This window comes from Mus pahari, chromosome 5, assembly GCF_900095145.1.
Source record: "Mus pahari chromosome 5, PAHARI_EIJ_v1.1, whole genome shotgun sequence".
Classification (NCBI taxonomy): Eukaryota; Metazoa; Chordata; class Mammalia; order Rodentia; family Muridae; genus Mus; species Mus pahari.
This window is the reverse complement of record NC_034594.1, coordinates 34,731,887-34,747,547: the sequence shown is the minus strand read 5'-3', so window position 1 is coordinate 34,747,547 and position 15,661 is coordinate 34,731,887. Positions and strand designations below refer to the sequence as shown.

Below are 15,661 nucleotides of genomic sequence, written 5' to 3'. Positions count from 1 at the left end.
GAGGCAGGCGGATTTCTGAGTTCGAGGCCAGCCTGGTCTACAGAGTGAGTTCCAGGACAGCCAGGGCTGCTACACAGAGAAACCCTGTCAAAAAAGAAAGAAAAAGAAAGAAAGAAAGAAAGAAAGAAAGAAAGAAAGAAAGAAAGAAAGAAAGAAAGAAAGAAAGAAAGAGAAAGAAAGAAAGAAATAAATTAAAAGGTTCAATAATTCAAATGAAAACATATATGAACCCCCACAGTGTACAAGTGAAGATAAAATATCAGAACTTAAAGACAAGGTAGACAAAATTTTAAAGTACGGACAGAATATACAGGATATTTCCAAAACCAGTGAAAGACCAAAAGTACAAACCATGGCCATAGAAGAAGAAAGAAGGGTAACTGCTATTCTTAATACAGTATTTTTATTAGTTCTTGGAAATTTTCATATACTGCATTTTAATTATTATTTACCTCCTCTCCCTGACTCTTCTCATATCCAACCCCCTACTCACCTACCCCTATTGCCGCCCCTTTGTGTTCTCTCTCTGTGTCTCTGTCTGTCTCTGTCTCTGTCTCTCCCCCCTTCCCCACTGAGTCAAATTTGTGCTTTTCACTCATGGGTGTGGAACCATCCACTGACATGTGGTTGGCCTACTGGAACCATACCCTTAAAGAAAAATAGGCCGGCCGTCTCCCAGAAGCCATCAACTCTCTCAATAGCTCTTCAGTTGAAGATAGGACTTCATGCTCCTCCCAGTTTCCTGATGGAATGCTGACTGGGTTGGTCTTATGGCAACCACAGCGGCTGTGAGTTCATAAGTGACGTGGTCTTGTCATCCAGGAGACACTGTTTTGCTCCAGTCCTCCCTGACCTCTGGCTCTTAGAAGCTTTCACCTCTCTTCTGTAACAGTCCCTGAGCCTTGGAAGGAGATAGATACAGATGTTGTGTTTATGGCTGAGCATACTACTAAGACTTATTCTCTGAACTTGGACCAGTTGTGAGTTTCTCTGTTAACCACTGTCCATTATGTGTGTGCACAGACACACAAATCTTTTCAGACCTGAACTAATATATATGTGGAAATAAAAACTTAGAAGGTAGTTTGATATGATGTCCATTTAGCAGAATTATAATTATTGGTTCACCCTGGAGGCTTGTGAGCTCCTCAACCATTTACTGTACCTCCAGATACACAGAAAGTGGTGTGCTGATTCATTTTGGCTGTCAACATGACACAACCTAGAATACCTTGAAAAGAGTCTTGATGCGGAAAGACCCAGCCCATTGTGAGCCCCACTATTATCTGGCAAAGGGGATCCTGAACAGTGTAAAAGAGGAGAAGCATAGCTGAACAAGTGAATGAATTAAAGCCTAATCACTAGGGTCAAGCTTAACAACTGAACTCTCATTTACACCTGCTGGGAGAGGGGAAAGCAGTTTTTTCCAATGGAGTAACATTAGATATATAGCAACCACATGTTCAGGAGTAGTTGAATCCATAAAGTAGATTCCAAAAAAAAATTTCGTGGATTAGGAAAGGGGAGAAGATCTGGAAAGACTTGGGTGAGGAGAAGAATATAATCAAAATATATTTAAATTTTAAAATTGTTTTAATAATAAAAATATAATTAAAAACTAAAAAATAGTTAGGTCAAATACAATATAAAAGGACTACAAAGATGGCTCAGTGGTTAAGAGCATTAGTTTCTCTTTCAGAGGGCCAAAGTTCAATGCCAGCACCCACATGACAGGTCACAACTGTCTGTAAATCCAGTCCCATAGGATCCAATGTTGTCTTCTAACTTTTGTGAACACCACACACACACACACACACACACACACACACACACACACACACACGTTGTCTTCTAACTTTTGTGAACACCACACACACACACACATGCATGATGCACAGATATACTCATACACAATAAATAAAAATTTTTTAGTGGATAAAACAGTGTACCTGAGATATACTATGTCATCTACCTCTCTATGACCCACACTCATTTTCCATGAGCCATGCTGTATCCCAGTCATGAGATACTACTGCAAGCTTGCCGTGCATCTCCTCCTGATGGGCTTGGTGACAGCTGAAAATTGTCCCTCCTGGCCAAGAAAAAAGAGAAACAAGAGAAAGCTGTGCTGCACTTTCACCTGCGTGCTTACTACTGGAGCTGACTCCCTGGTTCTGAATGCTCAACCAAAACCATGACTATTGTCTCCTCATGACAAGTCTGAGTTGGTATCAAAACCACCGTACCTCAATCAGCCACATTTAACTTCTGGAAGGCTCCTACATGGATGAACAATATATACACCTAGTATACTTTCATGTGGTAGAGAAATGCACAGTTCATACTCTGGGATATTATTTCCTATCCCTAGAACAAGCTTGATCAATTTCACTTGTCACTCTGTGATTCATTCACCCCTTTGGTGAATTGTTACTTAGGTTTTAATGTCTTCCAGGAGCTCACAAGCAGTGAATTTTTCTCTTGTCTGTGTTTTCTCACTAAGAACTATTTTGACACAGATCTAGACAGTTTTTTCAGTGACTTACACAGGTCATATTTTCTATTTTCCTCATCTTTCCCTCCTGAATGCTTGAGCACTCTGTGAACCATATTTGCCAATTCTTATCAGTCAGAGCCCTACTATCTTATGAAGATCATGTCCCAAATAGGGCTAAGCAATGTCACTAAAGTCCCATACTAGTCCCAAGGTACCTACGGAATTAATTTTTTCCTTAATTCAAAACAAAAACAAAGTCCTATTGAGCCAAGTCAACTGGTTTATCAAGAAAAGTGTGAAAAGGGTAGGATGAGATCGAAGATGCTATTTCTTACTGAAAAAAAAAAAGGCAGACAGACAAAGAGGGGGGAAGAGAAGGGGAGAGAAGGAAGGAGGGAGAGAAATAAAGGGGGGATTAATTGATTGATTGGGGGGGTTTATGTAAGGCACATAGGATGTTCTATCAGACGGGCATAAGTACTAGTGAGGTAGGACATGCTCAGACCCTGGGAATCTCAGAGATCTGAGATGGTAGGAGTGGAAGTGCACCCTCTCAGCCTCTGATGCCTGATCTGGAACATGTAACCACAACCACCAACTGAGAGGACCACAGGCAATCAGTCACATAATGCAGCACCTGGAGTCCTTCCCATGCAAATAGAACATCACCAACATGTCAAGCTCAACAAATAAGAAATATACCCCCCCAATCCCATCCCACTCCCCAAGGTTCCTATAGCCTCTGTCCACATAGAATAAGACACATGTTATTTCACCAAGGATACAATGAGAGTCGCTTTCTCTCTCTCCCCCAAGGCATGCATTGTTGATCTTGTACTTGCCTGGCTACCCACAGAGACTCAAATCAGAGTGGTGACAGATGATACCTCCACTGTAGCTGTCATGGGACCCAAGACCCAGCTACCAGCTAGGCTGCCCAAACCTCTTTATTCCTCTTTCAAGAGCTATAAGACTCCCAGCATCCCCCAGCTAGACCTGTAGAACCTATCTATCCTAGGCTGTGCTTCACCCTCCTTGGTCTGGTGTACAGAAACATCTGTCATACCAGAGGGACCTGGGTCAACAGCAGACTCTCTGTCCCAGACTTTGCCCTGCTGTTGTATTCATGAGCAGAATGTGATGCCACAGAAAGAGAGCGAAAGCACAAACACAGATTATAGATCTGCCCTTCCTGGGATCCAAAACTTGGAACTCCAGGGAAGGATCAGAGAGCAAGAAGGAAAAGCAGAAAGGAGAAGGAAGAGAAAGCATCCTTGTGAGCCCAAGGGCATATTGGACCTTTCAGACGGAGAAAGGGAAAAATCCATGTTTCAGCGTGAAGAAGGGCCTCAATGGCTCATTACTTTGTTCTGTGATAGTCAGTGAATACATCAGTAAAGTGGAAAAGAATCTCATAGCTTAGCTTGTGAGGTTGTGGGACAAGGGATTCTATGGGATCAATCTGGGTGCTATGGAAGTGGAGACAGCTAAGCAACATTATTCATACCTCCTAAAACAAAGGTCACACATTTTGTCACATGACAAATTCCCAGTGGATTGGCTGATGAAACTTTTTAGGGATACTTGGTTAGTGTTGGCTGTGGTCTCTGTGAATATCATAAATGATAAAATATTGGAAGGACAGGAATTATGGAAGGAGCTGGCCCTGCCAGCAGTATTGACATTGTGCAGAAAATGCCATTTGCATGTTTCCTTACAGTCATAATTCCTCCCTCTGTTAGGCAAATTTTTTTCAAATATTCTTTCTTTTTTATTGGTTATTTTATTTATTGACATTTCAAGTGTTATCCCCCCCTTCCCAGTTTCCTCTCCACAAGGTTCCTATCCCCTCCCCTTTCTCCCTCCACTGCTTCCATGAGGGTGTTACCCCACCCACCCACCCACTCCTGCCTTACTGCCCTAACATTCCCCTACCCTGGGGCATCAAGCCTTCACAGGACCAAGAGCCTCCTCTCCCATTGATAAGGCAAATTCTTACTACCACAGCTACTACTGCCTGCGTATTCCATTCCATACATGTTACATTTATGGGTTGCAATAGGTACTACTTTATTAGCCATTTGGGAATATCCACATATTTGTAGCAGACCCCATAGAATGCCACCTCATTCCATATGGAGGAATTTGGGAACTCTGAGATCCCCTTATGAGTGACCTATTCTTGAATGAGAGACCTTGGAACACTCAGCCCTAAATGGGATGTGTCCATCAAAAACCTCCCTTCAGAGTTCATCAAACTCCTCTGAAGAGGAGGCAGAAAGCATAAGAACCAGAAGGCATGGAGGACACCAAGAAAACAAGGCCCTCTAAATCAGCATCAACAAAGCTCATATGAACTCACAGACACTGAAGCACCATGCACAGGACCTCCATGAGTCTATAACACGTCCTCTGTGAATATATTATGACTTGCAGTTCACTGTTTCAATGGGATTCCCGAGTTTGTGAACAAGTGGGTCTCTCTCTCTCTTCTCTTTCCTTCTGTTGGTTTGCCATGTCTAACTTCAATATGATATTTTTGTTTTATCTGATTATATTTTAAGTTGCTATATATTTTTAATTAATTAATTAATGCCTAGCCACTAGAAATAAGGTTAAAAATTAAACTATCACTTATACCTGCCAGGAGTGACACTAGAGATATCAAACATTTATCTTATATCAGGCTTCATGTTCAGGAATAGTTGACCAACATTTGATGAGTGCCACAAGTTTGTTTGTTTGTTTGTTTGTTTTGTTTTTATTTGGTGAGAAGATGTTTTTATTTGGTTACAGTTTGGTGACTTTTTTATTTTGGGGTGTAGTTTCATTTTGTTTTCTCAATTTGATGGGGTTGTTGCATTGTTTTCTTTGTTTTTTGAGAAAACTCAAGTTAGGAGAATGGGGGGAGAGGGAAGATCTGGAAAAAGTTACAGGAGGGGAAGAATATGATAAAGATATATTTAAATTTAAAAATTATTTTAAGTAGTAAAAAATATTTTAAAAAAAAGATTGATCTACTCTTAACTAAGTCTTATCACCAATTGGAGGGACTGTGGTACTGCAACTACAACAAGGAGGCATCCATCCCACATGAGGAAAGATACCCATGTATCATTGCCCCTGCAGATGCCCCACCCTCAGATCAGTCGCATGTCTTACCCATTGCAGTGGCATGTAATTGCTTCTGTCCGATTCATCTTTATTTCTATCAGGTCCCTATTTAGGTACCAATCATGTTGTGTGACTTTTCTTGCGAAGAAGTGGACAAACACCTGTTAACCCCAGGTCGGGTGCTAAGGACAGACCAAAGAAACCGCTAAACCCAAGTCTGGCTTGGTGAGCCCATGAGTTTAACAATTACTTATACAAGCATGGGTGAAGGATTACTAGCAGGAGCATGGGTGACTCTAAGGCAACTGCATCACTAAGAAGTTCATCCCAAGATGGATGATAACACACAAAAGCTTCATTACTACAGTTTCCTACACAACTTGCAGGCAACACCGTCAGAAAGACTCCTCTTCTACACCAATTTTTACTACTTCTGTGATATTTCAGAGGAGACCCTTGGATAATAACTTTCTGAGCTTCCTGATTCAGTAAGTTTTGTGAGCTTCCTAGCCTTGTAGGTTTTGATAGTGCCCTAAGTCATAAAGGTCTTCCTTCTCCCTCTAGGAGGGACTATTTCAACTCAGAGGAAACAACTACATAACGTTCATGAATCGGGAAAATTAATATTGTTAAAATAGCTATTATCAAAAAAAGGATTTATATATTCAATGTAATTCTCATCAAATTTCCAGTGACATTTTTCACAGATCTAGGAAAGGAAATCCTAGGACCCATATGGAAATACAAAATACTCCAAACAGTCAAAGCAATCCTAAGTAAGAGGAGCAATGCAGGATTCATCCAGTGCCTTACTTTATTTTATAAAACCGTATTAACAGGAATAATACGATTCTGTCAGAAAAGCAACACACAGACCGATGGGATAGCCTGAGGAGGTCTAGAAATAAGCCCAGGAAGCTACTTTCACCTGAGTCTTGACATTGGAAAAGCAACCTCTTTAATAAGTGGTGGAAAGGACACTGAATATCCACACAGAGAATGCTGAAATGGATTAACTAAAAAAGGAATCAAGCAGGAGACTGATACTTAAAATATAAGTGACCAAAAAAAGCAAACAGTCTGGTAAATAAATGAGCAGTAGGAATAAACTAACACTTTTCAGGTGAAAAAAATACAAATAGTCAATAAATGCATGAAACAGAAGGTTTCGACTTAGCCATCAGGAAAATACAAATCAGAAGTACAATGAGATTCGGTTTCATCCCAGTCAGAAGGTCTACTATCAAAAACCAACAATAGTGCTGGAAATGATAGAGGAAAGGACCCCGTATTCGCTGCTGGTGAGGATGTACATTATCAGTGTAGCCACTATGGAAATTGGCATGGAACTTCTTCTAAAATTAAAACTACCTTATGATTCAGCTATGCCACGCCATTATATGGAATCTGTCTAGAATCAATCACTGCATAAAGAATATGTAGCACACACACACACACACACACACATATATATATATATATATATATATATATATATATATATATATATTACACATATACATATACATAACTTTTAAAGCATTGCCTAACTCAAAACCACAGAGATTTCCACCCTCATAGTCTAATTCTTCTAAGAATTGTACTACTTTAGCTTTGGTGTTTAGGGCTCCAATTCATTTGAGTTGACTTTTGTGTGTACCTTGAAAGTACAACTTCATTCTTTTGTTTGGAAATGTTCTTTTTAACCTTGTTTGTAACTTATGTGAATATTGGTTGTTTTTCATTTTAGGCCCCAGCACAGTGTTTACCAGGGCAGTGGCAGTGGGGCATTCCCCAGGTAAATCTCAATCTCCAGTATCTAATTTTAAATCTTTGTTTTCACTGTATTTGTATTAAGAATCCTGAAAACTAAAGTCAGGATAACTGGGTTTACAGCTTTCCTCCTTATTTATTATTTATGATTCCTTTAACTACTACATTCTCATCTCATTTGTAAAATGGATACAGTAATTTTATAACCTTCTAAGTTTTCTTCTGTGATTTTTGGAAAGATGAAATGAAATCATATTTGTGGGAAACATTTTATAAAGGATTACTACATAAACATGAAAAATTGTGCTTTTGTTATTGTTGGAAATGTTGGCATTTTCTAGCATAACTTCAGAATATTCTTAGCTTATCTCATGCTCCTAAGTAAGAACCATTTAAGTATATGAAATGCTTGGATTTTAATATTAAATTATTAAATTTTATTATGATTATATATTTTATATATTTTATAAGTATATTTTATATTATATATAATTATATATCATGTATTGTATATCTTTTAAATTTTCATAAAATTATAATAATTATAATAAATTGATAAGATTAAGTTATTAAATTAAAATATTAAAAACTTAACATCTTAGAATTTGAGAATATTTACATAGCTATTACTGGTTGAACACTGCTAATATGAAATCCAAAATACTATAAAATCTGAAATTATTGTTTTCCAAAATTTTTCTAAGAATAGTATTCCACCAAAAAATATTTAGTGGCATTTTTTTACACCTATGTGAAGTCACAAAGTTGAAAGCATATACTTACCACCAATTTAAATATGATAGGTCTTATTACTACAATTTGTAATGATGATATTTGTATACCTACAACTATTGTATCTGTTTATGTATGAGGTTCTGAAGCACTATAAACATTCACTACTTATCATTAATAATATCTATAATAATAATTATATCCTTAGTAATATCCATACAACTGAAATGTATGACAGCTCAAATTTTCTAATCTGTTTCTAAGATAATTCTGTGCTATCCCTGAAAAATAAATTTAGGAAAATATGCAACAAATATTTTTAATTTTAGGGTAAGTCATTATGGCATATTTGAATAACAACAATCATTTTGTGTTTTAGACCCCTGCTTCTTCTGCTCCATTCCTATATCTGCAACCTTCCGAGGTTATTTATCAACCAGTAGAAATTGCACAAGATGGTGGCTGTGTTCCCCCTCCACTGTCTCTAATGGAAACTTCAGTTCCAGAGGTACATGTTTATCTTTTTCGTTGTTTTTCATTTGTTCAGTGTCAGGAGTTGAACCCAGGGCCCTGTAGATTTTAGAAAAAATACACTGCAACTGAGCTGCATTCCAGCTTTGTGCTAAAGTGATTGGTTTATAACTACCTTGTATTAACAGTAGTCCTTTTAAATTTGTTGAAGTTCATCATTAAAACTGCTGTGTGCTCTCCGATTTACGCTTATCTACCGCTTTTAGTCTAACAGTGTTGCTCCATCCTAGAGCTTTTTAGTAACTACTTGTGAATCACCTTACAAGTTCCTTTCAAAGTTTTAATGTACCACATATGCGCACTTCTTGTTTTCTTATCAGTCAGTATTGTTGCTAATGATTCTATCAGCTAAGAGCATATAATCTTTAAACCAATGTAAAAATTAAAAATCTCCATATACAATATAAATTAACTATAAATTACAAATACTATCTTCAGTGTCTTTAAGTTATATCCTCGGTGTGTCATTAATAGTGTCATCCATGTGCAAGAACTGTGCAGATGAGACGGTATGTTGTAAATCAGCATCCTGCTGAGTGCATTGCTTTTTTTTTCTCTTTCTCGTACTAAAGCTTATAACATAATTTTATCCTGGAACAGTAATTTCCACAGTTAGACCTAAGTGTTTTTACTCTTCATACTTTCACTAGAATTTCTCCATCTTTGTCTTGTCCTCCATTTATTTTTTTGTGTTTACTATTTTCCAGATTTAGTGAAATGTAATTGAGTAGAAAATTGTACTATAAATATTTATGAACTACAGGATATTTTATAATTGTATGTATTCTAAGCTAATTACCACAGTCAATGTAATTCATCTCTTCATTGGGTTATTTAGTTGTTTGTAATGAAAACATTTACAATCTCTCAGCAATTTTCAACTTTATAACCCATTCTTATTACCCACAGTCACCATGCTGTACAGTGGCTCTCCAGAAAACATCTAGCCTATCTGTCACTCTACCGCTTGACCAGCATCTTCTCATCTTTCTCCCCACCCATGAAAACCGCTATCTTAATTTCTGCTTCTGTGAGTTTGATTTTTCAGATCCCACATAGAAGCCTTGTAAAGCATTTATCTTTCTGTGCCTGGCTTATTTTGTGGTATAATGTCATCCAGGTTTATCTATGATGTCACAGCTGATAGAGTTTCCTTCTTTTTTAAGACTATATGTTATTCTGTTATTCATACCCTACATTATCTTCACCCATTGATGAACACTAAATATCATTGCTATTATGTAAGATAAGAATACAGGTTTTTTTTGTTTTGTTTTGTTTTTCTGGTACTGGGAAACCAATCCAAGCTTTGAATACTGTTGAGCAAGTACTCGACCACTAAGCTACATTTCCCACTTCTTTGTTAATTGTGAATAATGCTGCAGTGTGCTTAAGAGTTCAGATAGATCTATAACAACTCATTTCCTTTGCCTGTGAGTGAGTGTGTTTGTGTGTAGTACATATGTATGGATATATATTTTATGCATGTATATATGTATGTATGTATGTATATCCAGAAGCACAGATTGCTGAATCATATAATAGTATTTTTTTTAGAAACCTACATACTGTTTTTGCATAGTAACTACCCTAATTTTCATTTACTCTATATTATCAAAGGGCTCCCTTTTGTCCATATCCTTGCTGGTGATCATTTTAGTTCCTAGTTCAATCTCAAGTTCTTAACTTAGGTACTCTGTATTGAGATGTAACAATCGGTGTCCTGGGTTCTCCATATTGAGATGTAACAATCGGTATCCTGGGTTCTCCATATTGAGATGTAACAATCGGTATCCTGGGTTCTCCATATTGAGATNCTCCATATTGAGATGTAACAATCGGTATCCTGGGTTCTCCATATTGAGATGTAACAATCGGTATCCTGGGTTCTCCATATTGAGATGTAACAATCAGTACTTATTCTAACCTTCACCCTGTTTCACCTCTGGCAGTGTTATTCCGTTAGAAGTCTACATAGTAGACAAAAAAAGTTATATAGACATTTCTCCTTAAGATTCCCTCCCTTATTGTTAAGCATTATAAAATAAGATCTTTTATTTTTACCTTGAATAAACCTACAAGCCTCTAAGAATCTTTGGGTAGATCTTTTCCTTGACATCTAGGAAAATACTCTTGGTGAGGAAAAGCCTCAGAATCCTCCCTATGTTTGTCGAAATTGTACAGCGTTGGTACACATTATAAATAGTTTGTGATTTGAAACCCATAAATATGTTCTACTTTAATTGATGGTAAAATTTCGGAACTTTGTCTTTTGATGTTTTCTTGAGATTTTCACCAAAATCTACTTTGGGCTTTAATCCATATTCTTAATTCCTGGTATGAGGTACTCATCACCAGTGTGTAGTCACTCCCTATTTAATATAATAAGATTTTTTTCTAAAAAATATTGCTATGACTATATAGCTTATACTTAATAACATCTGTATTTTATTTTGGTGCTATTTCAAGCAGACTATACACTGTTATTAATTTATAATTTAATAAATAAAATGGAATGGCCTATAAGTTAAGTGGGTTTTTTACACAATTAAAACCTGCAGGGCTTTTGTTGTGAATGTTATGTACAAGTTTCCTAAAAAAAGAGAACAAGTATGGGAATGCATTCAGTCATGTATCTCAATGACCATTTCAAACATACCATGCTTTTATTACTGCAGACTCCCCATTTCACTCTTAGAATACATCTTTGCTTTCCCTTTCATAAAAATTGAAACCAGTTCATAGAAACCAACTTAGCCTCCAACTCCGAACAAAAACTTAAAGAGGTCCTAGTCCAGCCTTACGTTTTTTATATTTCTATGGTAGCTTGGTCATGTCCAAGGTTGTTTCTACCTATTGTGTTCTAGAAACCTTCACTTTATTCCTCTCAGGAATCTCAACTATCCTATGATTTATTTCTCCCTCTCCATTGGTTCACAGCTTCACCACTTTGCTGTGATTCTTAAGGGAATTATTTAACCTCTGCAGTCTTGTTCTCAAAGTGACCTTACTTATAAAAGTGAAAACATCGAGAAACCATATTGCAGTATTAAAAGATTAGAACTGATTGATACAAAGTCCTTTAATATCTGTGGCACCTTTGAGAGGTAATTATGATCTTTTTACACATCCCTTCACAGATCCCCTAATTCTCTTCTATCTTTCAAAACCAAGACTCTTGAAAACATAGGCTATTTGTGATATTCAGGATGATTTCATTCCACACCTGCTGAAGTCTGTTTCATTGTCTTTCTGACTAAGCTGCCTTTGAGAAGGACCTTAATGACAACCTAACTTCTAAATATTTTTCTTCCTTACTTAACCCTTCAGGAAGAATGTGTATATTCATGACTGTTTAAGACCTGTGTTGCACATACAATACTGCCCTCTTCTGGAATTCCTTTACTAGCTTTGATTTTCCTTTGTAAGCTGTTCCCCATAATTTCATGTTTGGTCCTTCAGTCTTTCATTTTTACATATTCAATCTGATGTTATCCTATCCATAACTCTAATACCAACATCATGTTTGCTGCTTTGTACTGTAGTATCCTAGATAATACTCAGCTACATAAAGCAATTGAGCATTTGAGATGGGAAAAGAACAAATTGAGATGTGTTGTATGTAAGTGGAAACATATATAAAATCAGGTTTTGAAGACAGGGTATTATGTTTCAATTCAATAATTTAATAGTATATTTTTAGATAGTTTAAATCTATTGTTTTAAATATAAACTTGTTTCATCTCTTCGTCTGTTGATGGATAACTAGGCTAATTATATCCCCTTCCTATTATGAATAAACCAACAATAAACATGGGTATGCAAGTATTCCTGTGTAGGTTATAGAATCACTTAGATATATGTTCAGGATTGGTATAGCTGGGTCTTATAGTAATTCTTTTTTAATATTTTGAAAAAGACTTTATATTTATTTCCATGGTGACAGTACCAGTCTACACTACCACAAACAGAATAAATGGTTCCTCTTTCTCCATATCCTTGCCAGCATTTATTATCATTTAAATATACTTGAAAATTATCTGCCCTCTGTTTATTGCTCTCCAGGCTAATTTTCCCCCTTTAGCATATAATGTTCTTTCCAGCTTACCAAATAACTTATGTAGGTCTCCCAAAAGAAGTGTTTACTTACTTACCTCCATTTTATTTTTTTTTCTCATATAATTTTTTTATTATTATTTTCTTTATTTACATTTCAAATGCTATCCCGAAAGTTCCCTATACTCCCCCACCCCTTCTCCCCTACCTACCCACTCCCACTACTTGGCCCAGGCCTTCCCTTGTGTTGGGTCATATAAAGTTTGCAAGACCAAGGGGCCTCTCTTCCCAGTGATTACCACCATTTTAATCCCATTGTCCCTTACTGTGTTCCTAGTTCTTTTAAATCAAACATCAGTGCCTCTAGGAAATTTTTCACTGCCATCCTCACCAACGTTCTTAAGTATTAATTGAGTGTTCATTTTTCCCCATGCATCATACTCATGACTCAAAGGACATGATAATTTAGAATAATTCTGTTTCTTGATCAGACTATAATTTCATTAAACATAGTGAATGAGGTTTTTATGTGGTATAAAACATATAAGTATTTTAATAAATGAAAGTAACACTTCTTTTTTTCTCTCTCCCCTCCTGTTTCCTCACTGCCTCTTTTGTAACAGCCTTATTCTGACCATGGAGTTCAAGCAGCATATCACCAGGTTTATGCTTCAAGTGCCATTGCTATGCCTGCACCTATGATGCAGCCTGAGCCAATTAAAGTAAGGAGTTCATTTTGAGTTTTTTCTGTTTTTCGTCCATTATGATCTGGACATATTTTATCCCGTCTATGATCAAAAGTAAAAAAATTAGTTAAAAATTTTATATGGAAGAAATAAATTCTAAATTAACAATAATTTCTATTAACTAATTTTGAAATATTATAAATCCCCCATGGTTAAAATGTTTTATTGTGATATAGAGATACATAAACTTAAGTTTACCATTTTAACTATTTTAAGTGTCTTTAATTTTATTCAAAACCTTGTAAAAATTATTGCCAGCATTCCCAACCTTTTCCATCACCTCAAATACATTCTGTTCTCATGACACAATAAATCCTTCTTCCCTTTTGATCTCTTTCTTCAGTCCCTGGTAACCCTTAATCTACCTTTATGTCTGACTTTTCTATTCTGGGTATAGTACATAGGATTATCTTTGTCAATAATACATAGTATTTGTAAGGAGATGGAACAGCTAGTCATTTCTATTTTATGCTTCTAAAGAATGTATTTGTGTTGGATAAATCAGATTCTGTTCAAAGACTATTATATCACTCAAGTACACCTAATCTAATTAGATCCATGTGTATAGTCCTATATTTTGGTTATCTGTGGTGAAGCAGGACATTCTCTTCCTTTGTCCTGAGTTTCTTAGAAAGGCTCAGGAGCATCATGTTAGAAAAATGAACTTCATCATAGTAAAGGATTGTAGATTGATTAACTGTTTTGCTGTTGATATGAATTTTTGTCTATTTTAGTTTAGTAGAATAAGCACGTATACTCTGTGGTAAATGAAGGAGAATAGCTATTTTGCACTCATAGTTATGACTCTGATCCATCATATGTGTTAAACTCTATTCCCTCATGGCCTGCCCCATAACCGCTCACTGCTGTGACTACTCACTGCATCCCTTCATTCCCTTCAGTACTGAACTGTAGATATGAAATAAAACCCCAAGTTAATAAAAGTTAATAAAATGTTAATAAGCCCCATTATGGAGGCGTCATTTTCAGTATTGTTAGAAATATCTTCAAAAACAGACTTCCACTGATATTGGCAGTATCATCGATTTCTGGTATATCTGTACATGATGGGTTGGATATATATATGTCGAGAAAGAAGGGAAGAATAGATAGGATAATTGAAATTGTAGCTTAAATAATAATAGAAATAGGAAATATGGTGCCAAATGGTAATAAGAATTGTTCGTGTAAAGTTTGATTTTTCTACTTAAAGAGCATGCACATGTCCGAGTTGTCTTAGATCTCTAAGTAGGTGACCCCGAAGTTGTGCCTAGAAACTCACCTTCCTCTCTAATTTAGAGATAGAGGGATGGCACTGCTGTTGGACTTGGAAAAATAATAAGTTTTCAAAGTCAAACCTGGAATTCAGGACTATTATATAAGAAGTTTTATGCTTCTTTTTGTGTTTCAATAAAAGGTAGAGTTTCCTATATGTTTTATACCCAAAATTTGGTGGTGATCCCAGAGCCTCGTACATCTTGGCAAGTACTCTACCACCAAGGTACTATAATCAAAATTTTTAATGTAGAGTGCCCTATGCATTATATAATTAATTATTCTTTAGTAAGTTAGTGGATCTCAGTTAACAAATAAAAACCTGTGTCTGTCTCTGGGAGAGAAACACCGGTACTGCTTCCACAGTTGTGTAGAGCACCACAGCAGTGCTTCGCTTTACAGGTTACTGCAGAGATTGTCTGCTTTTGTTTGTGCTATATTTATATTATAAACACAGAAATCTTAAATGCAAGTGTTGCGTTATTAGAAACCTTTTTTTCATGTAAAGTTTTCATTTGTTTTCTTTTATTTTTTTTAGAAACCTCTTTTTTCTAAGACATATTAAACCAACTTGAAAATATTAATGGGCACTTGAAATATCAGCTATTTTATTCCTATATAAATTTTACCTGGTTCTAAAAGCACTATTGTCTTTTTTAGAGTTTGAATCTTTTGATTCTTTTGTTTTCATAAGTATGGGTCACTTTTACAACTGATGAGAAGACTGGTGTTCTAGTTTCATTTCTGTTGCTACAATAAAATACCTTGAACAAAAAAATGGTTTATGGAAGAAATAGTTCATTTAACATATACAATTTCAGGAGGGGTGTTTGCCTGGCGGCTGTCCGCAGGCTGATACAGCACCCAACACCTTGCCTCCCCGACCGAGGAGGGGTGTCCGCCTGGCATCCAGCGCCTTTCCTCACCCGAGGAGGGG

The 15,661-nt window shown here is 36.4% G+C and overlaps 1 protein-coding gene across 5 annotated transcripts in view; it reads left to right on the top strand.

Annotated features, from left to right (window-relative positions):
• Boll (boule homolog, RNA binding protein) overlaps window positions 1-15,661 on the top strand; it is a 97,574-nt gene that overhangs the window by 43,934 nt on the left and 37,979 nt on the right. For 4 of the 5 annotated variants that reach the window (XM_029538918.1, XM_021198437.2, XM_021198439.1 and 1 more), the window contains 3 exons: window positions 7,362-7,409; window positions 8,496-8,624; window positions 13,327-13,425. In XM_029538918.1, the coding sequence (XP_029394778.1) occupies window positions 7,362-7,409; window positions 8,496-8,624; window positions 13,327-13,425 (276 nt within the window). Of the gene's footprint in view, window positions 1-7,361; window positions 7,410-8,495; window positions 8,625-13,326; window positions 13,778-15,661 lie in introns of those variants that run through there. The other variant, XM_029538919.1, reaches the window with a different exon arrangement.